At 48.0% G+C, this 27,844-nt stretch overlaps 1 protein-coding gene across 3 annotated transcripts in view; it reads right to left on the bottom strand.

Moving 5' to 3' along the window:
• The window catches only part of MNS1 (meiosis specific nuclear structural 1), a 154,615-nt gene that overhangs the window by 13,940 nt on the left and 112,831 nt on the right, over positions 1–27,844 (bottom strand). For all 3 annotated transcript variants that reach the window (XM_029575319.1, XM_029575320.1, XM_029575321.1), the window contains exon 8: positions 15,605–15,862. In XM_029575319.1, the coding sequence (XP_029431179.1) occupies positions 15,605–15,862 (258 nt within the window). The remainder of the gene's footprint in view (positions 1–15,604; positions 15,863–27,844) is intronic.

Raw genomic sequence — 27,844 nt, 5'->3', positions numbered from 1 at the left:
TTTTGTGCTTTTAAAATTGCAGATTCCAGTAATTCCCCAGGTTTCTGTAACATCCAGAATGCCTGGTGAATAAATTTGAAAGACTCTGGTGTAACTTTCACAGGTTCTAGGACAGCTTTTATTTATTTCCTACTTCTGTAGTATGCTCATTTACTGGCATTAAAATCGGAGGATCAAGATTTTTCAGTGTCTGCTGCTGTGCAATGCTGTAAATGGTTCAAGCTACTTTCAAAATGACTGCTATTCCAGATACAATGGTTGTCCAATTCCTCCGTTGCCTCTGGGTATGGCTGTAAATTCATTATTTGTGTTGTGCTTACTTTATTTGTTTTGATTCTGAGGAGTCCTCTGTAGTATTTTCATCACAGAGGCAAGCTGAGCATTTTGTGCCACTTGCACCCACGGATTACTTTGTTCCAACATTAGGCTCTCTTAAATTTATAGCAAAAGACTTTTAAAACACCTCTTTTCTCACAGAAAACCAGGCAGCATTCCTCCCTTCAAAAACTCTCTTTTTTATGTTTAGAGAGAAAACAAGGGGAATGAGAGTTTAAATGAGTGCCAGCAATTTCTCAGAAGATTCTCATAGCTCAGAGCTCCTATTAGGCTCTACCAACACATCTTCGGGCAGATACAGTAAAGCCCAGCACGGAAAAGTTTCTAGAACTTTGACTGAGCCTCTCTGAGAATGCTCAGCATGCCACTATACTACACATCCATGCAAGGTCCCTTCCATCTCATAAAACAGAATTCAGGAATAACCCATGAAGTGGAAACTCAACTCCATGGGGAGGTGGGCGGGTTTTGAGAGGACTGGCATCCTGCTATTTTCTACGAACACCTGTTACAGGTGAGCAACTCTGCTTTCTCTGAGGACAAGCAGAACAGTAGTCCTCACACATGGGTGAATAACTAGCTACAGGTTGCCTCCCAACATAAAAGGGGACCAAACACAAAACAAGTGCCAATGGGCACAACAATAACCAGTTTTGTAGTAACAAGGGGTGGGGGGGGCAGCCTAAACAAAAACAACAGGCCCTAGGAGTGAATGTGGTTGGGTTCAAAACCTCAAATAAGTTCTATAGGACAGACTAGCCAAACCGGCTGTTGCATTGGCCATCCCTATCCAAACAATAATGTGATATGAATGTGTGGAGAGAACTCCATGTCACAGCTCTGCAGATCTCCTCCATAGGAACTGCTCACAAGTGGGCCACCAACGCTGCCATGGCTCAAACAGAGTGAGCCTTGACATGAACCATCCCGTCTCGACATAACAGAAGGAAATGCAGTCTGCTAGCCATTTGGAGAGTGCCTGCTTGGCTACAGCGATACCCAGCCTGTTCTGGGCAAACGAAACAAAAAGCTGGGTGGACTGTCTGTCCACTTCAGATAGAATAAAGCTCTTTTGCAGTCCAAACTGTGCAGGGCTTGTTCATCTTGATGAGAATGGTGCCTGGGAAAGAATGTTGGCAAGGCAATGGATTGGTTAAGATGGAAGTTAGACATCATCTTAGGCAGGAACTTAGCGTGCATATGCAAGACCACCTTAGTATAAGGTGGATAAGTCACTAAGGCCTGGTGCTCACTAACCCTGTGAGCTAATGTGACCGCCACCAAAAATGTGACCTTCCAGGTCAGGTACTTCAGGTCACAGGAACACAGCAGTGGCTCAAAAGGAGCTTTCACCAACTAGGCCAGCATCGCATTGAGGTCCCAGGACACAGGCTTCAACTGAAGCAGACCTCGAATGAACCGTACAACTATAGGCTGTACAGAGATGGGCTTACCCTCTACACTGTGATGATATGCGCCAATTGCACTCAGGAGGATTTGGTTTTAAGACCAGCTTCTAAAAGGTGTAGAAGGTAGTCCAGAAGTTTGTGTGTCGGGCTGGAGAAAGGATCTAAGGCTTCTTGCTCACCCTATACAGAGAATCTCTTTCATTTCAGTCCATATGACTTTCTGGTGGAAGGCTTTCTGGAAGCCACCAGGACACAAGACACATCCTCTGAAAGACTGATCGATTGGAGAGTCAACATCCAGGCTGTGAGCGACAGGGCCTGAAGGCTGGGATGACGCTACCTGCCCCAATCCTGTGTGGTGAGATCTGGGGAAGTCTCCAGTCTGATTGGTTTCCAGATGGACATCTCCCATAGGACTGGAAACCAGGCCTGTCTTGGCCAATGAGGGGCTATGAGAATCAAGTCCCTCTGTCCTCACGAAGCGTCAACAAATTCTTTGCTACCAGTGGAGCTGGAGGATACGTCTACAGAAGACCTTTTCCCCAATACAGGGTGAAGGCATCTGAGGCTGGTCTGCCATGAGTCCCGTAAAGAGAGCAGAACTGAGGAACCTTCCAAGACGCGGCAAATAGATCCTTGTCTGGGCTCTCCTACAGATGGAAGATCCGATTCGCTGCACCCTGATCCAGAGACCATTCATAGGGCTTGAAGGTGCAACTCAGCCTGTCCGCTAATACATTCTCCACGCCGGCCAGATACATTGCCCTGAGCACCATCTCATGGGAATGAGCCCATGACCAGATCTGAACTGCTTCCTGACACAGAAGGTACAAGCCCGTGCCGCCCTGTTTTTGACATACCACATTGCAACTTGGTTGTCGGTCTGATCAGGACAATTTTGTTGAATAGCCAATCTTTGAAATCCCACAGAGCATACCTGATTGCCCAAAGCTCCAGAAAATTGATCTGATAATGCCTTTTTTTGGGGGGGGGGGGGGGAACCACAAACTCTGGGTGCTGAGCCCATATATATGAGCTCCACAGGCCAGGGTGAACGCATCCATTTTCAACATAATTTGAACCCAGAAGGTAACCCCCCATTCCATATTGGAAATGTCCCGCCACCAAGATAAAGTTCTGGAGGGCCAGAGAAATTCAGATGCAGTCTCAGAGGACCTGTGTGGCCTCATTCCACTGGGACCTTTGGGACCATTGGGTGCTCCTCATATGCAGCTGTGCCAGGGGAGTGACATGCACTGTAGCAGCTATATTGCCCAGCAACCTCAACATGTCCCAGGCTGCTACCTGTAGACTCTGCTGAATCTCCGCCATGGTGGTCATCAGGTTAATGGCCCATTGCCACGGCAGGTAGGCTTTGGCCTGGGCTGTGTCTAGCAGGGCTCCAGTGAAGTCCAATTGAGGTAATGGACTAAGATGGAACTTCTTGTATTAGATGATGAACCCTAATGACTCCAGCACCTGAATGGTTGAGCACATGGATGCCTCAGCTCTTTCCCGAGAAGTGCTCTTGAAAAGCCAATCGTCCAGACAGGGGAAAAACATGGATTCCCAGCATGCACAAGTGCGCCACCACGACTAGGCATTTATGAAGACTTGTGGGGAGGACGCTAGCCCAAACACCAGTACACGGTACTGGAAGTACTGCATTCCCATCACAAATTGGAGATACTTCCGATGACTGGGGAAGATCTCAATATGGGTATATGTGTCCTTCAGATCAAGAGAACATAGCCAGTCCCCTTTTTGTGAGAAAGAGATTACGGTGCCCAGGGAAATCATCTTGAACTTTTCCTTTTTCAGAAATTTGTTCAAGGTGGGATGGATTTAACCGTTCTGGCAGTTAAGAGGGAGGAGAGCTCCTCTACAAGTACCGCCTGATGAGCTACCAGTCCTCAAAAAAGATCCAGGGGACAATCTGGTTGGGCACTCAATAGATTTAATTTGTACCCACTGCATAAGATAGCAAGGACCCACTAGTCTGGGCCACTGGCTCGTATAGAACCACAGCCTATCCCTAACCAGAAGATTCTTTGCCATGGCTTTGGCGGATGTGGCTGTGTGCCCTGCGAGCCAGTCAAAACCCTGTCCTTAGAGTTGTCTGAGGCATTTGGTTGCAACTTTGGGGCTCTCTGTTGCCTAAGGTGGCTGAAAAGGTCTTGCGATTGTTGATGGGGTCAAGGCGGAGGACAGTAGTATTTCCTCAGGCAGAAGAAAGTCTTCCGTCCTCCTGACCTTCAAGGTATCCTGGATGAGGAGGGTGGGACCTGGGTGCCAGTGAAGAGTTGCTGGAGTGTCACATTGTGGTTTCGACTTTGTGCCACCGTGTCTTTCACCTTATCTCTGAAGAGATTCTCTCCTATGCATAGCACATCTGCAAGTCATTCCTGCACCTCCAGTTGGAGGTCCAAGGCTTGCAGCCACACGAGTCCATCCCTGCTGCAGAGACTCTCAATGCAGTTTCAAAAACATCACAAATCGACTGGACCCCGTGTTTCCCACACTCCAGGCCCTTGTGCACCAGCGACTGGAGGTAACCTGCTGCTGTTGAGGCAGCTGCTCAGCTACCTCCTGCACCTGCTTCAAAATGTCCCACATATACTGGCCCATATAGAACTGGTAGGCTGCCAAGCAGGCAATAAGAATAGCTCCTTGAAAGACCTTTCTCCCAAGAGTATCCATCACTGCCTGATCCTTCTCCAGGGGGTGTGGAGGAATGGGTCCGAATGTGCTTGGCCTTCTGAAAGCAGATTCGATGACTGCAAATTGGTGTGACAGCTGATGCTTGTTGAATGCAAGAGCCTTTTGGACGAGATAAACTGCGTCCGCCTTCCTGTTTATGGGAGGCACTGAGAGAGGGATGTTCCTAGATCCTCATCAGCAGTTCCACAAGGATCTCATATACTGGGATTGCCACAATTTCCTTGGGAGGCTCCATGTATTGGAGGATATCTAGCATCTTGTGCTGGATATCTTCCTCCATGTTACGCTCACTGCCACAGTCGTTGCGTCTCTTCTCTGCGGCAAGGAATGCCACCAGCACCTGAAACTTGGCAGCAACTTAGGCGCGTGCCTCTCTCTAATTCTTAAAGGGACTGTGGTGGGAGAATTTCCCACGGTTCCCACCTGATGTCATTAAGCAGGGACTACTTAAACCTAGTCCCTGCTCTTCAGAGTTGCCTCTGTTTGTTCTGCTCGCGTTCCTAATCATGCTCCACCTTGTGTTCGTAACTTGGTGTTCTTCCTGACCGTGTTATCCTGCTTCCTGGCCCTGTTCTCTCCGTTGCTCCCTGACATCCTGGTACTGTCTCCCTTGGACTGATTCTGGCCTCGACCCTTGGATTGTTCTCTGAATTCTGCTGCCTGCCGCAACTCTTGGACCGTTCTCTGGACACTGCTGCCTGCCTCGACCCTAGGACTATTCACTGGATTCTGCTGCCCGCTGCCTGTCTCAACCCTTGCACTATTCTCTGGATTCTGCTGTCTGCCACCTGCCCTGATCCTTGGACTGTCCACCGGACTCCGTGGATGCCCCTGCCTTGGGTCCGATTCACCACAGCTCCATGATCCACCTCCCGACGACAAGGACCTGTTAGATTTCCTCTTCAGGTAGTGTCGACCTCGTCTCGGCTCAGGGGTCCACCATTGCAACACTCTGTCTCTAACTGAAAAGGGATAGCTTCTGCCATCAACCTAACAAACCCTGCAAAGGAGAGATCCTCCAGGGGAGACTTCCTTCAATCAGCTGGAGGAGACTGGTCCAAGGGGAGACCATCTGATGCATTGGTGTCAGAAGCATCTGAACTGTCATCCTCCCAGGGGTTATAAGGGGCATAGTCATCACTGTCATCGACTGGAGACAGGACCTGTGGGGCTTGGCCCCTGGCTGGCAGTATGGGAATCAATGGAACCAGTTGTGTTGGCCTGGGCCCCTAGACAACCCCCATCTCCAGGAGAGTTTCTCCTCTGAGGAATTGGGGATAACCATCGGATTGGCTGGTGGCACCTTCAGTGATCCTCGGGCACCAGTACAGGTTGTGTTGGTAGCATGTAGATGATAATGTGTAGAGATTCGAGCAGGGGTTCAAGGTGCCTTCAGTTCCCTGATGCCGACACTCAGCACCGCCTGCCTCACAGCTGCCTGCACGCATTTCTTAAGCGCCTCCTCAAACATCGCCGATGCCAAGACTGACTGGGAGCCAGCAATAGTCACATCCTCTTTGGACCCAAAAGGAGAATCTATGGTAAACATCTGGACCACTGGAGGTCGAGGCGAACCCCTAGGCATCGTGGAAGATTGGCTGTCCTCCCCAAGGGGTCACTTCAGAGGCAGCACATCATCTTTTGGTGAATCTCCGTGCCCGGCTCTGTGCATCACAGACCGATGCGTCTTTGGCTTCCCTCAATGCTCGGATTGGTTTCTCCCCAGTGCAAAGGCAGATGAAGATGAACCCAACCTGGAGGAGCTAGCAAATGCCTGCCTCCGGCATCCCTTTCAGCCTTCAACATCAATGTAACCAAAGGCACTGCTGATGTCGAGGGCTTGATGGCCATTGGTGTGCAGATGTCGATGGCTTGGACTTGCCCGATCCAAAGAGTCGCTCCAAGTCGGGCCTGACGTCCTTTTGGGGTCATCTGGGCGCATCTGCTGAAACCCTGGACAACATGCAATGACCCTAGGCAGAGGACACCATCTATCATGGGGATCCATGATAGATGTGGTCCTCGTACACTTGGGGCATTGCTTAAATCCCATAGAGGACATGGCGTCACGAAATAAAAGGGATGCTAAATCGAAATCTTTGGCGGCAGCCATCAATGGCACAGACTGCATGACTGCCCCGGGGGAATGATAAATGAAAAGAAACTTACCCAAACCTCGGAAAACCTAACTAAGAAGATAAGGGGAAAGACATTGAAGGGACCCTCAATGAATATGTGGTAGAAAAATAAAGTCAAAATCGCAAAAGTAATTGAAAAAGAAAAGAGGCTACTTTCACCACAAAATTTGAGGAAGACACGAGGCTCAGCAGAAAAGAAGAGACTGAAGGGACCCCATGCGGATACATGGTATATCAGCATGCTGAGCATGCTCAGATAAGCTCAGTCAAAGTTCTAGAAACTTTGACATAAGTTTTCTGTGCCGGGCTCCATCAACGATGTTGCCTGTGTGTGTGAAGACTGCTATCCTGCTTGTCCTCAGAGAAAGTGCAATATTTACTGCAAATTTTAATTTGTTTTAATTAATCCTTAAAGAAAGCAAGTGTTGCTTACCTGTAACAGGTGTTCTCACAGGACAGCAGGATGTTAGTCCTCACATATGGGTGACATCATCAGGATGGAGCCCAATCACGAAAAACTTCTGCCAAAGTTTCCAGAACTTTGACTGGCCCCTACTGGGCATGCCCAGCATGGCACTAACCCTGCAGCCAGCAGGGGTCCCCCTTCAGTCTTATTTTATAGCTACAGGCAGTGCCGAAAAAATAAAACAAAGCATTACGAACCCAACACCGCGGGGTGGCGGGCGGGTTTCGTGAGGACTAACATCCTGCTGTCCTGTGAGAACACCTGTTACAGGTAAGCAACACTTGCTTTCTCACAGGACAAGCAGGATGGTAGTCCTCACATATGGGTGAGTACCGAGCTGAGGATGTCCGAACATGCACCAAATGTACCCAACTGCGTGCAACAGGCACAACAACTGGGGTGGAATTTGGTAGAGGGCATCCGCACCCCACCGGGCAGGCGGAAGGGTGTTGGTACGTTACGTTGGAAACAGGTTACGCAGGACAGATTGGCCGAAGATGGAATCTTGTCTTCCGGCTTTGTCCAAGCAATAGTGGGCTGCGAAGGTGTGGAGTGAGCTCCAGGTGGCAGCCCTGCAAGTGTCAGGAAGTGGCACCGATCGTAAGTGTGCTACTGAAGTCGCCATGGCCCTCACCGAGTGTGCTTTAACACGGTCTTGGAAAGGAATGCCTGCTTGCTGATAGCAAAAAGATATGCAGTCCGCCAACCAGGAGGAGTCTGTTTACCCACAGGCTGCCCTAATTTGTTGGGATGGAAAGAGACGAATAACTGAGTGCTCTTCCTGTGGGCCACTGTCCAGTCTAGGTAGAACTCTAGAGCCCATTTACAGTCGAGGGTATGCAGAGCCTGTTCCCCTGGATTGGAGTGGGGCCTGGGAAAGAAAATAGGTAGTATAATGGATTGTTTAATGTGAAACTCCGAAACTACATAGAAACATAGAAATGACGGCAGAAGAAGACCAAACGGCCCATCCAGTCTGCCCAGCAAGCTTCACACATTTTTTCTCATACTTATCTGTTTCTCTTAGCTATTTGGATCTATTTCCCTTCCACCCCCACCATTAATGTAGAGAGCAGTGATGGAGTTGCATCCAAGTGAAATATCAAACTTGATTAGTTAGGGGTAGTAGGGGAAGTAACCGCCGCAATAAGCAAGCTACACCCATGCTTATTTGTTTTACCCAGACTATGTTATTCAGCCCTTATTGGTTGTTTTTCTTCTCCCCTGCCGTTGAAGCAGGGAGCTATGCTGGATATGCGTGTAGTATCAGTTTTTCTTCTCCCCTGCCGTTGAAGCAGAGAGCTATGCTGGATATGCGTGAATTATCAGTTTTTCTTCTCCCCTGCCGTTGAAGCAGAGAGCTATGCTGGATATGCGTGAAGTATCAGTTTTTCTTCTCCCCTGCCGTTGAAGCAGAGAGCTATGCTGGATGTGTGTGAAGTATCAGTTTTTCTTCTCCCCTGCCGTTAAAGCAGAGAGCTATGCTGGAAATGCATTGAAAGTGAAGTATCAGGCTTATTTGGTTTGGGGTAGTAACTACCTTAGGCAAGAACTTAGGGTGAGTGCGGAGTACCGCCCGGTCCTGCAGGAGTTTAGTGTAAGGTGGATAGGTAACTAGGGCCTGTAACTCACTAACCCTGCGAGCTGAAGTGATAGCCAAAAGGAAAATCACCTTCCATGTGAGATATTTTAGGTCACAGGAGTGAAGAGGCTCAAATGGAGGTTTCATGAGCCGACCAAGAACCAAATTAAGGTCCCAAGAAGGGGCCGGAGGACGTAAGGGTGGCTTGATATGGAGCAAGCCTTTAAGAAAACGTGTTACGAGGGGTTGCACCGATATAGGGGCATCCCTGACACTTTTATGGAAAGCGGCTACCGCACTGACATGCATTCTGATTGAGGAAGTCTTTAGACCGGATTCCGATAAATGCCAGAGATAGTCCAAGAATCTCGGGATTGGACAGGAAAAGGGATCAAGGGACTGTGAAGAACACCATGATGTATACCTTTTCCATTTATAGGAATAAGACTTTCTTGTGGAAGGCTTCCATGAAGCAATCAGGACACGAGAAACCAAATCTGAAAGGTTAAGTGGTTGAAGGATCAACCTTTCAACATCCATGCCGTCAGGGACAAGGCCTGAAGATTGGGATGGCGTAGGTATCCGTCGTTCTGAGTGATCAGAAGCGGGTCCTTTCCCAAGGGAATGTGCCTGCGGATGGAGAGGATCCTGGAGTAAACCACACTTGGCGTGGCCAGTGAGGTGCTATCAGGATCATGGTTCCTTTGTCCTGACGGAGCTTCACGAGAGTCTTCGAAAGAACAGGAAGTGGAGGGAATGCATAAAGCAGCCCGGCTGCCCATGAGAGGGAGAATGCATCTCTGGGCTGCGAGCGTTCGCTCCAAATGAGGGAGCAGTAATTGTCTACTTTGTGGTTCTGAGGGGACGCAAAGAGGTCTATTTCGGGATAACCCCAGTGTTGGAAGAGAGAGGTCGCTACCGAGGGATTGAGCGACCACTCGTGCGGTTGGAAGACACGACTCAGTTTGTCCGCCAAAAATTGTCCACTCCCGGCAAGTAGGTTGCCCTGAGGTACATCGAGTGGGAGAGCGCTTCCGCCCAAATCTGAGCGGCCTCCTGACACAGCAGGAAGGAGCCTGTGCCTCCCTGTTTGTTGATGTACCACATGGCCACCTGGTTGTCCGTCTGAATCAGGAAGATGCGATTCGATAGGTAATCCTGAAAAGCTCTGAGAGCATATTGCATTGCTTGAAGCTCCGGGAAATTTATCTGGTGTTTGGATTCCTCTTGAGACCAAGATCCTTGTGTGTCTGTAGATAGTTTACATGAGCTCCCCAGCCGAGGTTGGAAGCGTCGGTAGTGAGAATGATTTGAGGATCTGGTAGATGACAAGGTAGTCCCTGGAGGAGATTGTTCTGATCTTTCCACCAGGCGAGAGACAGACGGAGTGCGTCGGTGATGTGGACAATGGTTGAGAGAGACTGAGTCGCTTGAGTCCATTGTGACCGAAAAGTCCAATGCATGACTCTCATGGCCAGATGGGCCATTGGAGTGAGATGGACTGAGGACGCCATGTGTCCGAGAAGGACAAGGAATTGCCGAGCAGTCGCTGTGTACTGAGACTGCAACTGGTGAGCAAGAGACACAAGAGTTTGAACTCTTTGTTGAGGTAGGAAGGCTTTTGCTTGTAAAGTGTCCAAGTCTGCCCCAATGAAAGACAAGGTTTGAGATGGGACTAAACAGGATTTTTCGTAATTGACGAGAAATCCTAGAGAAATTAGAGTGTGTAGGGTCAAATTCAGGGACGATCGAGCTGCTTGCTGGGTTGGGGCCCTGATTAACCAGTCGTCTAAATAGGGGTAGACTTGAACGCCTTCTTTCCTGAGAAAGGCTGCGACAACTACGAGACATTTGGTAAAGACTCGTGGAGCTGACGCTAGGCCGAATTGGTAGTGCTTTGGGCCTACTAAAAACCGGAGGTACTTGCGATGAGCTGGAGCTATCGCAATGTGGGTGTATGCGTCCTGGAGGTCTAGAGAGCAGAGCCGGTCTCCTCTTTGTAGAAGAGGTAGAAGTGAGCCCAAGGTTACCATCTTGAACTTTTCCCGCTGGAGGTACTTGTTGAGGGCACGTAGGTCTAGAATTGGACGAAGGCCCCCGGATTTTTTGGGGATCAAAAAGTACCGGGAATAGAACCTTAGGCCTTGTTGCGAAAGAGGAACGGGTTCTAATGCTCTTAACTGGAGAAGAAGGGAGACCTCCTGCTCCAGAAGGACAGAGTGGTCGGATACTCCCCACACTTGTAGCGGCGGGGAGTCCGATGGAACAGCAAGAAAATTCAGATGGTAACCCTGAGCAATGATTGCCAGTACCCACTGGTCGGTTGTGATGGCTTGCCACATTCCATGAAAGTGGCATAGTCGACCTCCCACTGGTATGGCTGGGAGAGGGATCAGGCTGCTGCTCTCGAAGTGAAAGTCAAAAGCCTGAAGCAGGCCCCGGTTGGGGAGCTGCTTGTGACTTTTGCTGGCGAGGTTGGGACTTATGATAGGTCCTTGTCACTCGGGTCCTTGTCGGTGGAGGATAGTACTTCCTTGGCCGGAAGAAAGACTTCTTAGGGTCCTTCTTGGAGGGCTGTCTAGATGGGAAGTCAGAAGGTATCGATGAGAGCTGTTTGAGGGTCTCATGATGATCCTTTAACTCAGCCACTATTTGCTGAATCTGTTCACCGAATAAATTGTCACCAATACAAGGCAGGTCGGAGAGCCTGTCTTGTACTTCTGGGCGAAGGTCTGAACACTTGAGCCAGGCCCAACGCCATGCCGAAATGGCAGTCGCAGACACTCTAGTGGAGGTGTCGAAGATATCGTAAGCTGTTCTAATTTCGTGTTTCCCTGCTTCAAAGCCCTTGTTGACAAGGGTTTGAAGATGTTCTTGGAATTGGTCAGGCAGGGTTTCAGAGAAGTCCTGTATCTGTTTGAAAATGACCCTGTTGTATTGGGTCATATACAGCTGGTAAGCAGCAATTCTAGAGATGAGCATGGCCCCTTGGAACACTCGACCAATATTGTCTAGGAATTTGTGTTCCTTGACAGGAGGGATAGAGGAGTGTGGCTTCGTTCTTTTTGCCTTCTTCTGAGCTGACTCTACCACAACTGAGTGGTGGTCAAGCTGAGACTTTTGAAAGCCCGGGGCTGACTATACTAGATAAGTAGTGTCAGCCTTCCTGTGTACTGGGGCTACGGATCCAGGATTTTCCCAATTCTTTTTAAGTAGATCAAGAAGAACTTGATGAATGGGAACAGAGGTGATCACTTTAGGGGCATCCAGGAATTGGAGAAGCTCCATCATCTGGTGCCTATCATCTTGTTCCGTCTGAAGTTGAAAAGGGACCATCTCAGACATTTCCTTCACAAAATTAATGAAAGAGAGGTCCTCTGGAGGAGAACGCTTTCTACTTTCAGTAGGAGAAGGAGGTGAAGGTAAATCATCAGTGTCTGTGGAGGTATCATCACCCCAAGAGTCATAAGGATCAGCAGGCTGACCTGTAGGACGAGAGGGTGGTTGGATACCTGAAGGGCCCGGCTGAGGCTCCGAGAAAATCGAAGGAATCGCCAAGGGCACCGCGGACACCTTGGGGGGCATCGGTGCCAGCATCGAAGGCATCGATGGCGCCGATGTGCGTATCGCCCCCGATGAGTGAATCGGTGGCGAGGGACGGCATGGCATCGATGGCTGAGGCACTACCCCTGAAGGAGGAATGCGGAACGGTGTTTCTCCTCCGGATGAAGCAGTCATTGGGGAGGGCACCAGAGCCATCGGAGACCCAGGAAACACCGGTGGAAGGGCAGTCATGAGTGCCTGCATCCGGGAAAGCAGCGGTGCCAGCGCTGCTGGAATCGGGTCGGTGACCGGTTCCACTCTCGGTGCCGGTGTCGGTGCTGGAGGGACTTGGAGTCATTGCATCGCTTTGTCGATGGCTTCCTGGACCAGCCGGTCCAGTTCTTCCCGGAGACCTGGGGCAATCAGCTCCGGCTCCGTGACGGAAGAGGGAGGCTGAGGCACAGTCGGAGGGACCACCTTTACAGGCGGAATCGCGACTCCTAAACCCCGATCGGGTGAGGGTGGCCTTGATGTCCTGGTCGCAGGAGTGGTCGGTGCTGTTCCTGGATGGGGCTTCTTCAACGGTGGCTCGGACGGTGGCGAGGTCGATGATTTCGCTCCCTCGACGGTCCGAGACCTACGGTGCCGATGGCGATGCTTCTCCCTACGATCTCCTCGATCTTGATGGGGAGGTACGGGAGTCGATGGCCGTGAAGACGTCGATGGCGGGCGGTCACTGGACGGTTGTTGATGGACCAACTTCGACGGTGCCGGTTCCGAGGACGTCGATGCGATGGACGGCGTCAGGGTGTTAGCACGGAAGAGGAGTCCCATCTTCTCCATTCTGGCTTTGCTACCCTTAGGTGTCATGAGGGCACACTTGGTGCAAGTTAGGACATCATGCTCACGGCCTAGACACAAAACACAGACTCCATGAGGGTCTGTGATAGACATGGTGCGAGTACAGTCCAGGCACCGACGAAACCCCGATGCCATGGCCATGGAAAAATCGAGCCGCAGTACGGACGACGGCCAGTAGGCCGCAAGGGCCAAACTCGACGGTAACCGACAAAAAACGGTGAAAAAACTTACCGGAGTACCGCGGTCGAAGAAAGGTAGAGGGGGGACCCCTGTGGGGCGAAGTATTTTAAATTAATTCCGTTAGGAAAAATTCCTGTCAGGAATCAGTTCAGAGCTCCTAAACCGCGAGGCTACTGCTGCGCGGAAAAAAGAAGACTGAAGGGGGACCCATGCTGGCTGCAGGGTTAGTGCCATGCTGGGCATGCCCAGTAGGGGCCAGTCAAAGTTCTGGAAACTTTGACAGAAGTTTTCCGTGATTGGGCTCCATCCTGATGATGTCACCCATATGTGAGGACTACCATCCTGCTTGTCCTGTGAGAATAGGGTAAACAAATTAAAAACCTGCTGCACCATCCGTACTCTTCCATCTGCTGGAGGCAGAGAATATTGGCTTTAAAATGTCACTGCATCATACATTTATTTATTTATTTATTTATAACTTTTTTTATACCGAATTTCAAGTAACAGGGTTACTTATCATTCCGGTTTACATTACAACAGTAGAAACATACTGACAAAATATGTCTTACAATGAACAAGGATGTGAACAACTTGGAGAACATAACTGGGAAGAGAAAAGTGTGAACATAACTGGGAAGAGAGCAATGTTAGCAATTACAGCGATTGGATAGGGTAAGGTAACAATAGGAGGGAATTAAGTAATGGAGGGAGAGGAAGAGCTATTGTGGCTGGGAGAATATAAGCTTAGGTCAAGGGTTGTGAAAGTCTGAGGCAGATTGTGGAAAGTCCGTAGCAGTCTGTGGAGGCTATAGTCTGTGGCAGTCTGTGGAGGCTATAATCTGTGCTGGTTGGTGGAGGCTGTGGATGACTCAAGAAAATTGTGGGTAGGCTTGAGCGAATAGCCATGTCTTGAGGCTCTTCTTGAACGTGGTAGGGCAGTGAATCAGCCTGAGCTCGGGAGGAAGCAAGTTCCACTGTTTGGGGCCTGCAGCAGATAGAGCTCTTTTCCTTAAGGATGATTTAATGGGAGGAGCGTGTAGAGTGCCTTTTAGTGCTAATCTTATAGGGCGGGTTGAAGTGTGAAGTTGAAGAGGAATTTTAAGGTCCAGTGGAGTGTTGTTGAAAATAGCTTTGTGGGTGATTGATAAAAGTTTGTATAGTATTCTGTATTTGACTGGGAGCCAGTGGAGCTTCTTTAGGATCGATGTTATGTGGTCTCTTTTGTTGGATTTTGTGAGACACCTTGCTGTTGCGTTCTGTAAGAGTTGAAGAGGCTTTAGTGTGTTGATGGGAAGGCAGTGAAGCAAGGAGTTACAATAATCGATTTTTGAGAAAATGATTGATTGTAACACTGATCTGAAATCGTGGAAATGGAGGAGGGGTCGAAGCCTTTTTAGAACTTGGAGTTTGTAGTAGCACTCTTTTACTGTGGTGTTGATGAAATCTGAGTAATTTAGTTGTTTATCCATGACGACTCCAAGATTTCTGACTCAAGGGGAGAAAACTGGGAGCTGTGAAGGGTGAGAATTGAATAGTGGAAGGTTACTATTTATGTGACATCACATAAATAGTGATGTCACAGACAAATTAATGTGCTCTGCCTCCATATGCTGGAAGGGGAACATAAAGTAATCTTTCTGGTCTGGTATAGCAGGATGAGAAGGAAATTTTATTTTATTTTTTTACCACTTTTCCATCGTTTAACACTGTGGAAGTGTATATCTGTACTTTTAGCCACATAACATTCCAATATTCAAAGATAATGTATGCTGTACCATTGCTAGAAAATTTGCCCTAAAAAATGTTCAAAATGGAAAAAAATATGATACAGAAAACATATGCAATATTTTTTTAAATATCTTCCTTACAAATTTCTAAGCAGGTATACAATGGAGGGAAGAATGATAAAATTGCATTTCTTAAAAGCTGTCTTACTGACCTTTAAAAAAATATTCCAAAGTTTATTATATAGATATATAGAGATAGATATAGAGATATATAGATATAGTATTTGTTAGCTCTATTTATATTCATATATTTTTATGCTAATATTAGAAATCACTAGCTTCATTATGCAATACAATGGAAGATTCTTGCTATATTTTATGTTTTCCTTTAGAAAGTATGACTTGGTATACTGCAATTAACAAGGAATATTATGCATTGAAAGAAGATATTTCCATGAAATTGAAGATTATTCTATTTACACTGCTCAAGTTCATTTTAATCTTGGCTGCCCTTTCCCAAAAACAATCAAAGCTAAAAGAAATTCTGTAAAGCAACTTCCACACTCACTAGTCTTTGAATTATTTCAGATCAAATCATTACAAAAGACCCCAAACTGAAAAAAGTACAGATTTAATTTTACCTTTTCTGCCAAGAATTCTAGGTGACGGTCTTCAATTAGTTTTTCCACAGCCCTCTTGTGTTCCAGAAGTTTCATGCGACGTTTCTGAGCATTCATCTGCTCAAGACGATCTTCTTCTGCAAACTTGGCCAGCATAGCTTGTCTGAAAGCCTCCTCTTCCTCTTTAGCTTTCTTTTTCTCAAAATGCTTGTAGGCCATTTGCTCATGGAAATTTTTCTGCAATTCTAGACGTTGTCTAATTTTCTTTTCCATTTCTTCCTGAAAAAAAGGAAAAATAGTACCATTTTAGAAACATGCAATACTTGACAAGTATATTTATAATGCTTATCTGCAGGCTATTAACATCTTAACTCACTCAAATTCTGCAAAACTGCCTTCACCATATTTAAATGGATTCCCTAGTCGTGCTCTTTAACCTTAAGACTAGTTTCAGGTACATCTTTAAGGTAAGAATAGTTACAACAAAGCAACCTCACTACATGAAGCATGAGTATATTACAAATTAGATAAGGACAAGACTGGGAAAGTATATACTCACTTCCATTTTAGGAAAATGTTTCCATTTCCTCATCTTTCTTATTATTATTACTATAACTCTAAGCTGTAAGAAAATTTGTTTAGCATCTGGCACTAAAGTTCTATATGCTAGTATTCTTATAAGAGTACTTTGCATACATAGAGTGGTTTGCTAATGACTGCAGTACAAGGAGAATCTTGTGCATACTCTGGAACTTTGGAATAATTCTTACATTTAGCACTGTTGAGCAAAAGTTAAAAAAAACAACACCATTTCAAAACTATACAAGCAAACTGACTTGTACACTTGTAGGTTATGGGGGCAATAAATAAAACTGAGCATCTAGGTGCAAACTCTACAGGTACTTTAAACCTACAGGGTTTGTACCATAATTGAAGCAAAAGAACATTAGTACCAAGGTAGGGACATTAGTAGTTTCTTTTCTCATTTTTTTCTACAGGTACCAAAGTCCTAAGAAGAACAGAAGGATGGCTGGAAACTAGAAAAGCTACTGCCACAGGTACTACTTCTGCCTCTGTCCAGACAGATATTCTGATCCACAGCGAAGAACTGGTCTGGTGTGAATGATGCCTACAGATTGACTCACTCAGAAACATGTGGCAGAACTGAGGCTTAATAGCATCTTTGACAATGAGGACTACATCGATGAAATGTTTCTTTTGGCATCTAAGACAGAAAACTCCAGAGGAGAGGAAGAAGAATCTGGACTGCAAGATAGCAGTTGGACACAGATTACAAAATCAGTAGACTCTTCATCCTTTTCCTCAAGCTGAAGAACCAGCATGCAGCACTGGAAGTAGTGGTGGAGAAATTGTCCCAGGATGAGGAGGAATCAAAACTTGTGAGTCCCGCGGCTGCAGGATCAGCAACCACTGTGTCTAGGAAGCGAAGTTTAGTGATGATTGGTGACTTCAGAGAGCGAGAGGCACAAAGACATCCATCTGCCGACCAGACATACTATCCCTGGAAATAAAATGTCTGCCGGGTGCCAAGATCTGAGACATTATGGAAAGATTGCCAAGAATCATCAAACCTACTATTATCCAATGCTACTCATCCATGTTGGCACAAATAACACTGTTAGGTATCCCTTGGAAAACATATGAAAAATGGTTCTTACCTGCTAATTTTCGTTCCTGTAATACCACAGATCAGTCCAGAAAAGTGGGTTGTGTATCCCTACCAGCAGGTGGAGTCAGAGAACAATTAGAACTTTGGGCACGGCTACATAACGAGAGTACCACCTGCAGTCACTCAGTATTGACCTGTACCCAAGCCCATGCTAACAGAACTAAATAACGAAGGGTAGCACCCAACCAAATTTCCAGACTACCACTTCGTCGCTGGCAAAAAACAAGACTGAACAACTGCTAAAAACTGCTCCTTGAATCATGTCTGCAAAAAAAGGAGCTTCAACAATAAAAAACTTAAGCAGGTTCTGACCAAGACAGTCTTTCGGTATCTGAAGAAAGGGGTGGGCCTCTGGACTGATCTGTGGATTTACAGGAACGAAAATTATTTATTTATTTATTTATTTTTAGGTTTTTATATACCGGAAGTTCCTGTATACAATACATATCACTCCGGTTCACAATTAACAGAGAAAACTATCGCCGGGAAGGCGGTTTACATGGAACATACATGGAACATGGAACATGTTAGCATGTTCCATGTATTAGCAGGTAAGAACCAATTAGCAGGTAAGAACCAATTTTCATTTCCTGAACATACCCAGATCAGTCCAGAAAAGTGGGATGTACCCAAGCCACCCTACACTGGGCGGGAACCCGAAAGACCCGCACGAAGCACACTCTCCCCGAAGGACGGTTCATCAGAAGCCTTAACGTCCAATCAGTAATGTTTCGTAAAAGTTGAATAGACGACCACACCGCTGCCCTACAGATCTCCTAAGGTGACAGTAACTGACACTCTGCCCAGGAGGTAGCCTGAGCCCTAGTGGAATGAGCTCTGAGACCCAAAGGCACCTGACACCCTCGGGCTATGTATGCCACGCAAATGGCTTCCTTAATCCACAGAGATATGGTCGCCTTTGTCCTCCTTCTTTGGGCCACCAAAGACAACGAACAAATGATCAGAACGTCTGAAGTCATTGGTAACCTCCAGATAACGCAATAAGGCGCGCCGCACAGCCAAAAGAAAGATGAAGGTCTCTGTTCTGAGAAGACTCCCAGGACCAGTTAGGGAACCCCGGAAGCTCCACAGTTTGATTGACGTGAAAGGCTGAACCATACGTAATGATACCCGATCGTCGTAAATCCGAAGAAAAGGATCCCGACAAGACAGCGCCTGCAACTCTGAGATCCGACGGGCTGAGCAAATGGCCACCAAAAACACCATTTTCAAAGTCAGATCCTTCAGGGAAACTCCACGAAGAGGCTCGAAAGGTGCGCCACATAGAACTCACAGGACTAAATTGAAACTCCAATCTGGACACACCGAACAGATGGGAGTGCGCAAATGTTTGACCCCCTTAAGAAACCGAGCAATATCCGGATGCGCTGCCAGCGAACAGCCATCAAAGTTTCCCCACAAGGCACCTAGAGCTGCAACTTGTACACGAAGGGAATTGAACGCCAAGCCCTTAGCGAGGCCCTGTTGCAGAAAGTCAAGCACCCGAGGAACATGCACCACTAAAGGGTTGCAGGAACATTGATGACACCACATCTCAAAAAGCTTCCAAACTCTCACATAGGCCATAGAGGTGGCTGGACGTCTCGCCTGTAGGAGGGTAGAAATGTCTTGTTCTGAATAACCCCTCAAGTGTAAACGTCGCCTCTCAAAAGCCAAGCCGCGAGAGAGAAGCGATCCTCCTGATCCGAAAATATGGGCCCCTGACGGAGCAGATGCGTTAGATGAGCCAGGTGACGTGGACCCTCTGGAGCCAAGCGTACCAGATCCGCGAACCACGGACAACGTGGTAACTCCAGCGCCACCAGAATCACTCTTCCCGGGTGCTGCTCTATGCGATGGAGAAGCCGACCTATGAGGGGCCAGGGCGGGAAGGCATACAGCAGAATCTCCGTGGGCCAAGGACACACGAGTGCGTTTATGCTCACCGAGCCCTGTTCTCGGCGACGGCTAAAAAACAAACTGTTTTTGCGTTCGCCTGCGTTGCCATCAGATCCAATTGAGGAGTTCCCTGTCTGGCACAAATGAGATTCCACGCCTCGAGAGATAGTTCCCATTCCCCTGGGTCTAGTTGCTGACGGCTGAGATAATCGGCTTGCACATTCTCTACTCCCGCAACATGGGATACGGCAATGCCCTCGAGATGGCGCTCCACCCAAGTGAACAGAAGATGTGCCTCCAGTGCTACGGCAGGACTTCGAGTCCCATCTTGCCGGTTGAGGTACGCCACCGTTGTCGCATTGTCCAAGAAGACTCGCACCATTCTGCCCTGGATCCAGGGAAAAACGCCCGCAGGGCCAAACGTACAGCCCTGGTCTCAAGCCGGTTTATAGACCAGGATCTTTCTATCGCCGACCAGAGCCCTCGGGCGGACCTGTCTGCACACACCGTCCCCCAACCTGAGAGGCTGGCATCGGTGGAGATTATCAGACAATTCGGAGTGTCCAAATCCACCCCCCGTTCCAGATTGTCCAGTGACAGCCACCATGACAGACTGGCTCTAGATTCCGGAAGTAGAGGCATTGGTAGATGGAATTGCTCCAGCAAGCCAAAAGCACATGCTGTAAAGGTCTTAAGAGAGCGAACGCCCAAGAAACCAAGTCCAAGGTTGAAGCCATGGAGACCAGGACCTGAAGATGATGCCACACTGTGGGATTGTTTCTTCGAAGAAGGGAATGTATTTGTTCCTGCAGCTTCCCTATTCGGTCTGCCGCTAGAAACACTGCCCAGCAAGGTATCGAATTGTGCTCCGAGATAAATCAACTTCTGAGTGGGTTCCAAGTGACTCTTCTGCACATTGAATACCCAACCTAGGGATCGCAATGTGAACATCACCATGTGCACTGATCTCTCGCAGTCCATCCGAGACTTCGCGCGAATCAACCAGTCGTCCAGGTACGGGTCCAAGATTCCCACCTGACGAAGGAAGGCCGCCATCACCACCATCACCTCGGTGAATGTGCGAGGAGCTGTTGAAAGACCAAATGGGAGGGCTCGAAATTGGAAGTGTCGTCCCAAGACCTTGAATTGCAGAAACCTCTGGTGATTCAGCCGGATCGGATGTGTAAATACACCTCCGTGAGGGCCAGAGAAGCGAGAAACTCCCCTTTTCGAACCGCAGCCATCACTGTCCTCAGGGTTTCCATACAAAAGCGAGGAACCCGAGGGCAACGGTTCACCTTCTGCAGATAGAGGATGGGCTGAAATGTGCACTCCTTCTTGGGGATCACAAAGTACACGGAGTACCGACCTCGTCCCTGTTGAGCCTCAGAACTGGGACAATAGCTTTGAGCTCGAGAAGTCGTTGTAGTCACCCGGACCGCCTCTCGCTTGACACTTGAGGCCACTCAGGACTCCACAAAAACCTCCCGGACCGGGCGCGAGAACTCCAGTGCATACCCATCTTTGATCACTTCTAAGACCCAGCAGTCTGATGTAATTCTTGCCCATTCCGTGTAAAAGTTGGATAATCTGCCTCAGACAGCTTCGACGACGGAATGGGTGCTCGTAGCTTCATTGGGGGTTTTTATTACTTCCTGCACCAAGATGTCCCGAATCTCTTCCGGGCCAGCGACCCCCTCGAAAGGACTGCTGGCGCCCCGAAGCAGGTTTAGAAGCAGGAGGTGCGGAGTATCTACCCGCTCTGAAGCAGCGAGAGTCCCGAAACCTAGCTTGAGGAGGGAAGACTTTCTTAGAAGATCTTTTATCTTCCGGCAACCAATTGCCCTTGGATTCGGCAAGCAGCTTTACTAGCTGATCCAAATCCTCCCCAAACAGGAGCTTGCCCTTAAAGGGTAGATTACAAAGCTGGGACTTGGAGGACAAATCTGCCGCCCAATTTCGCAGCCAGAGGAGACGCCACGCTGACACCAAGGACACCATACCTCTCGCCGAGGTCCTCACCAGATCAAACAAAGCATCTGCAACATAAGCGATGCCTGCTTCTAGGCGGGTGGACTGCAGAGCCCCATTGTCGCCTGTACCGGCCCCGGCAGCTGACTCCTGGACCCAACACAGACAAGCCCTCTGCATGAGGTTAGCGCAAACCACCACTCGAAGGCTTAGCACGGCAACCTCAAATGCTCGCTTCAACTGGATCTCCAGCTTGCGGCCCTGCACATCCTGAAGGGCAGCCGCCCCAGCAACCGGGATAGTGGTCTTTTTAGTGACTGCTGAGACCGCGGCATCCACCTTTGGAATCTTCAGTAAATCCAAAACATCAGATGATAACGGGTACAATTTCACTAGCTCTGCCCACCTTCAAGCCGGAATCCGGAGTCTCCCACTCCCGGGTCACTAGTTTGCGAACCTTCTTAGGCAGAGGAAAAGATGTTGTGGGACCCCTAATGCCGTTGAGGAGTGGATTGATGCCCTCGTTGTCAGACTCTTCTTGAGAAACCTTAAGTCCCAGAACTTCGGAGATCACGTGATGTGATGAGCCTAGCAGACAGGTTTCTCTAGGCTCCGGGTGCCGACCCCACCAGCCACCAGCATCTGCACTCATCGAAGTCTCCCAGATATCCATCCAGTTCCTAAGGGCAAGGACATATGTCCATTGTCCGCTTTATGCAGAAATCGCCACCCGGAATGGCCTCTAGGAGCACTAAAAAGGACAGAAAGAAACCGGGCGGATCTGAATCCAAAATGGCGACCGGATTCGATCCTGCCGGGGATGCACAGACGCCCATGATCTCTTTAGCGGACATAAAAGATACGGTCCACGCGGCGTTGGATGAGAAACTAAGCGAAAAGCTGGCAGGTATCGAAGAAAGATTAACAGAGGTGTGCAATGCCCTGACAGAGATCACCCCTAGAATGGACACGGCGGAAGGCCGAATAGCCGTTGTTGAAGACGATGTCAATGCTAACCTCACAAAAATATTAGCGCAAGAGAAAAAAAATCAGCGCCTTGGAGCAAAAACTCGACGATTTAGAGAACCGCGACCGACGGGGGAACCTCCGATTTATGGGATTCTCTGAAGCGGTGGCAGACCACAAGTTGTGCTCCTTGCTTGAAAAATGGCTGCCAGAGGAACTCGGCCTCCCGGCCCTGCAAGACACCCTGGTTGTGGAACGAGCACATCGCATAGGAGGGAAAGCAGACAACCAAAATAAACCAAGGTTAGTCATCGCGAAGTTCCTTAATTTTAGGCATAAGCACGACATCTGGCTCACATACAGGAAACGCCAGGATATCGCATACAAGGGGCAGAAAATAAGAATTTTCCAAGACTATTCAAGCCGTGTCTCTGAGCTGCGTAGAGCTTTTTCCCCCGTATGCACGGCGCTGTTCAAGAAACAAGTGCGATTCTCTCTCTTATATCCTGCTAAGCTAAAAATATGGTATCAAGAGAAAACTCATTTCTTTTATGTTCCGGACAAAGCGCAGACATTCTTACAGAGCTGTGGCTGAATGGTGCTCTTGGGAGTTATCATCATTATGCGACGGACTTTTACAAGTTTTGCAGATGGATGCTTCGGATACACTGCTGGCACGCAGGAAGAAACGATGGAGAATTCTTTTCTCCCTTTGTATTTTCCTCCCTTCTTAAGTCAATAAGGGAAATCTCTCTGACTGTGACGTGGGAAAAACTGTATTATCTTTCCAAATGAGAGTGGTTTCACTGGATATTAGACGGGGACTGCAAAAGGAGCTGACCCAGGCATTTTGGCCCTTCTCTTATTCTGTTACCGGGGAGCTGTTTCTCCCTCCTCGTCTTCGCGCTGAAAAATGTTGTTAACACTGGCCTCTTTGCAGGATAGGCCACCCTATTACAAGGGCACCGTCAGGGACACAGCGCATGGCCTGTCTGTTCTCAGCGGAGCACAACTTGGAGATACACACGCTTCCCCATAGAAGGATCCCTGGTATTTTCATCAAGGGACGACTCCGTTCACAACCAGCGGGATACCTATCGATAGTGGTGATGGGCCTGGGGACGCTCACTAAACAAATGAAGGTTGAATGTTTTGGAACTTGGTCTCTGATGTTCCTGTTTAAAACTCACTGCTCCGTATAAGAGGGGGTTCTTTATTTTCTATTCTTTAGGATGGTGGGGTGGCACCTGTACACATATTCCACACATGATCTCTAGACCACATAGGTGGTGGAAAGATATTTTTCTTGGGGAAGGGTTTTGGGAAATGGGGTTCTCTTTACACATAGGGGAGGGGGAGGGGAGGGAGGGAAAGGGTCGCTCACTGAGGGATGGTGGGTATTACAAGTATGGGGTATTACTCTCTTCCACTGGTACCTGCAAAGGTCTTATAATCATATTTCTTACGCTACGCAGGATATATCTCAAGGACTGGGTGAAGATCTCTTAGAGTGGAGCGGGGGGGCTAAGCTGGGGGCCCTTCCGCTCGCCTGTAATGTTGTAATCCAGGGGCCCTGGCCCGCAAATGGTATTGGCCTTACGGATCTTGGGTAGGTTGGTATCCTGGAATGTCAATGGCTTAGGAACACCCATTAAAAGAAAGAAAATATTATCACATCTAAAACGACTACCCACTGATGTTGGCTGTTTACAGGAAACACATCTCTCTGCCCAAGAAAGTGCTAAACTAAAACGTGAATGGGTGGGTATGTGTATTGCGGCACCTGCTCAGGGGAAGAAAGCGGGAGTGGCCCTCTTAATTAATAAGAGTGTAAATTTTCAAGTCATAGACCAAATCATAGATGATACTGGGCGCTTCGTTATAGTCATTGGCAAATGGAACCATGTACCCATAACAATATGCAGTGTGTATGCACCAAATGAATATTCCCACTTGTTTTTTGAAAACCTACGATCTATCCTACTGGCCCGGTCACAAGGCATGTTACTGTTATTGGGAGACTTTAATTGTGTCCACGACCCATCTATGGATAAGAGTCCCCCGGTGGTTAGAGAGTCAAGGAAAAAGTTAAAAGGGATAGCCTACCTATGTAATCAACTGGGTGTCTTGGACATATGGAGGACCCTTCATCCAAACGAGAGGGATTTTACCCATATATCTAGGGCACACAACTCTCTCTCTCGAATCGACTATATTCTGGTGTCCCAAAATGATTTCCACTACATAACGCAAGCCAAGATAGAAGCTCAGGCCATATCAGATCACTCGTCAGTATCCGTGACTCTTAATACAGATCCTATTGGACTGGAAGCAAGAATTTGGCGATTCCCAACTTTCTTTCGGAATAACAGTCAATTTCAAACTTTTCTTAAGGAAAAATGGGATGCCTTCGCTTTGCATAACCAGCAACACGTAGACACACCCCAACGTTTTTGGGAAACTGCGAAGGCCGTCCTAAGAGGTGAAATCATCTCCTATACCCGAACTTGTAAAAAGAATCTCGATAAGGATATTCTATATTTAGGGACAGTACTGAAGAGGCAGAAGCAGAAACTGGTAGTAGGGCAGCCCCTTTTTCAACAGGAGTATTATAAGACTCTAACTCAATTAAATACCTTATTACACACGAGGGCACAACAACAGTTATATAAGGGGGAACAGTGCCTATTTCAATATGGGAACAAAACAGGCAAGTTAATGGCAAACCTGGTTAGGGCGGCGAGACCTCAAACCTTTATACCACAGATGAAAAACAGCAAAGGACATGTGGTATCTAACAAATCAGATATTTGTGAAGTCTTTAGGGAATTTTACGAACATCTATACACAGATGATGTTACTGATCATAGTCCCAGTGAATTCCCTTTTTTCCACGGGATATCACATACTAAATTGACACCTGCCCAACTACATTATTTAAATCGACCATTGCAACCTATAGAGGTACACAATGCCATAGCAGCCGTTCAGCCCGGGAAGTCCCCCGGTCCGGACGGATTCTCTTACGATTTTTACAAAATACTTAGGCCGCAAATTGTGGATCCTCTCATGCGTTTTTATCAGGATGGCTTGGTAAACCGCAAGTTTCCCACAGATTTCAACTTGGCCCATATCACTGTTCTCCCAAAACCAGGCAAAGACTTATTACTCCCTGGCTCGTATCGGCCAATTTCTTTATTAAACTGTGATTTAAAACTCCTTGCTAAGGTATTAGCTGACCGCTTAAATGTTATCTTACCTCACTTGATTGCATCATATCAAATAGGTTTTGTCAAAGGCCGGAAAGCCAATTCTAATATGCTTAAATTAATTACAGCCTTGCAAATTTGTAGCTCCCAGGGAACCCCTGCGCTAGTAGTTGGATTTGACTCTGAAAAGGCTTTCGACTGGGTTTCTTGGAACTATATGTTCTTTGCACTACGTAGATTAGGCTTTGAGGGAGCTTTTTTTAGATTATATCTCTCTGCTGTATTCTCGTCCGATATCGAGAATTATTGCTAATAAATGTATTTCAGGAGATGTACTGATTGGAAGAGGGGTGAGGCAGGGGTGTCCGCTATCTCCTCTACTATACATTTTATCTATAGACCCACTCCTGCGAAAAATAGCTGAGAGCCCAAACATCACCGGGTTCGGAAACCCAGACAATACATTTAAAGTTGCGGCTTTCGCAGATGATGTCTTGGTCTTTTTACTTAATCCTATTGAGTCCCTTCAAGAAGTACTCCGATGGGGAGCGTGACGTCACGCTACGAGATGGCTGCCTAATCCCGGAGCTCTTACCGCCTCCCCACTAAATCTATAGTAATCCGCATTCTATCTGAGCAATTTGCCCCGCTTTCGGCACGGGAGAGTGCAGCTTACCCGTACGATGACTTGCAGGAAAAAGGTCACGGACCTCCAACGTTTTTCTTACCAAAAGGACGGCACCAAAGAGGTGAGCGTTTCCCCTATGGATGAGGATGGGGGCCAAGATGGCGGCGCCTCGGGAGCCGAGTTGTCTGACCCCGCTGTCGGCGTGCGGGAGGCCGCGGATGATGCCCTTTCTGAGCACCCGACCCGTGCCGAGTTCCGGGAGTGGTTTGCGGGGATCAGGGCTGATATTAAGGCGTATCGGCAGGACCTCCTTACCCGCGTGGAGGAGGTGAAGGAAGACCTCACGACACTAGGCCACCGCGTCGGCGATATTGATGTGCGTGTGGAGGGGCAGGCCGAACAAATTAAGACTAACACGACCTCCTGTACTTCATTGCGGGCCGAGAATGCTCTATTGACAGCAAAAATTGCAGATCTGGAGAATAGAGCGCGATGGAGCAATCTCCGCTTCAGGGGCTTCCTGGAGGCGCCGGGGCCTGAAGACTGCCACGTGTTGGTACGAGACTTTTGTGTATCTATGCTCCGAGAGAGCAACACAGCGGAGGAATTCGAACCTCCTGATGTTCAATTCGAACGGGCACATAGAGCTTTACGAGCTCCCCAACCCAACCGCCCACGAGACATTATTGTGTGCTTTACATCATTTAAGCTCAAAGAGAGGATCGCGGCGGTGGCTCGGGAGAAAAATGAGTGGGCGTGGAATAATCAAACAATTGCAATATTTCCAGATCTATCTCAAGCAACGCTACAGAGCAGGCAAGCCTTCCGGGAAGTGACCACGTTTCTCCGCGCTAAAGCGATTCGTTACCGATGGCTGCATCCATTTGGCCTCTCGTTTTCTCACGAGGGAGTTGCCCACAAATATGTGACCCCGGAGGAGGCTATGCCGAGTATTACTACTATGGGCCATGTGAGGCTGCAGATACCCCGTGTGACTACCGGATCTCTACCTACTCGGGTGTCCACGCCTGCGTGGCAACGTGTGGGGAAGAGGAGCAGCCGGCTGCGGAGGCCAACAGGGGGTCCCACCTCCGACCAGGGACTAACCTGAATTGTTAACTTGTGCTAGCCAGCGGATTTACTTTTCCTCCTAATGTTTAGCAAGTTATCGTACTGTGGTATTTGCTTAAGAATGTTTTCCAGTTTGGGTAACCTATGTATATGCGGATGAATGGTTTATTATTATTAAGTGTATATTCTGAAAGGGGGGGAGGGGGAGGGTGCCATTTCTTCCTTCAGTGATTTTACTTACTTCCCCTATTTGGGTTGGGAGATAGTCTGCTAGGAGGCTATGGCAGGCGTTATTGTTGGGGGCCACAGCACTGACTGGGTCCACATAGGGGACATGCCAATTATTGTTGTTATTTTTGTGGTTGTTGATGCGATGCTCCTCCATGCTGCATATTTTTTGCTAATGGTGGGTTCTCTTTTTTCTTGGTTCTCTCTGGTCATTTTAGTTTTTTTCTTTTTCTCTCAGGGGGTTGCGCAGTCCTTAGATTATCTCTGGATGTTCTTAGTTACCATAGTTGGTATCTATTATTATTCTGGGACCGTGGGTTTCCCATGGCAGGTACTGAGGGAGGTCTTTGACTATATAAATGGCTTGGTTTAAGGTATTGTCCCTCAATGTTAAGGGACTTAACTCCCCCCAGAAACGTTCTCTTTTTTATAGGGAGGCAGCCGCTTCTGGGCCTGATATCATTTTTGCGCAAGAGATACATCTTGCGCGTAGATATGAATCTCTCATGAAGTCCGCTAAATTCCCAACTCAGTTTTTTGCTGCGGCAGACAAAAATGCTAAGTATGCAGGAGTGGGCATCTTTTTCGCCTCCCATGTA

This window comes from Rhinatrema bivittatum, chromosome 13 (assembly GCF_901001135.1).
Source record: "Rhinatrema bivittatum chromosome 13, aRhiBiv1.1, whole genome shotgun sequence".
Lineage (NCBI taxonomy): Eukaryota > Metazoa > Chordata > Amphibia > Gymnophiona > Rhinatrematidae > Rhinatrema > Rhinatrema bivittatum.
The sequence above is the reverse complement of the archived record's forward strand: the minus strand, read 5'-3'. Positions and strand labels throughout refer to the sequence as shown.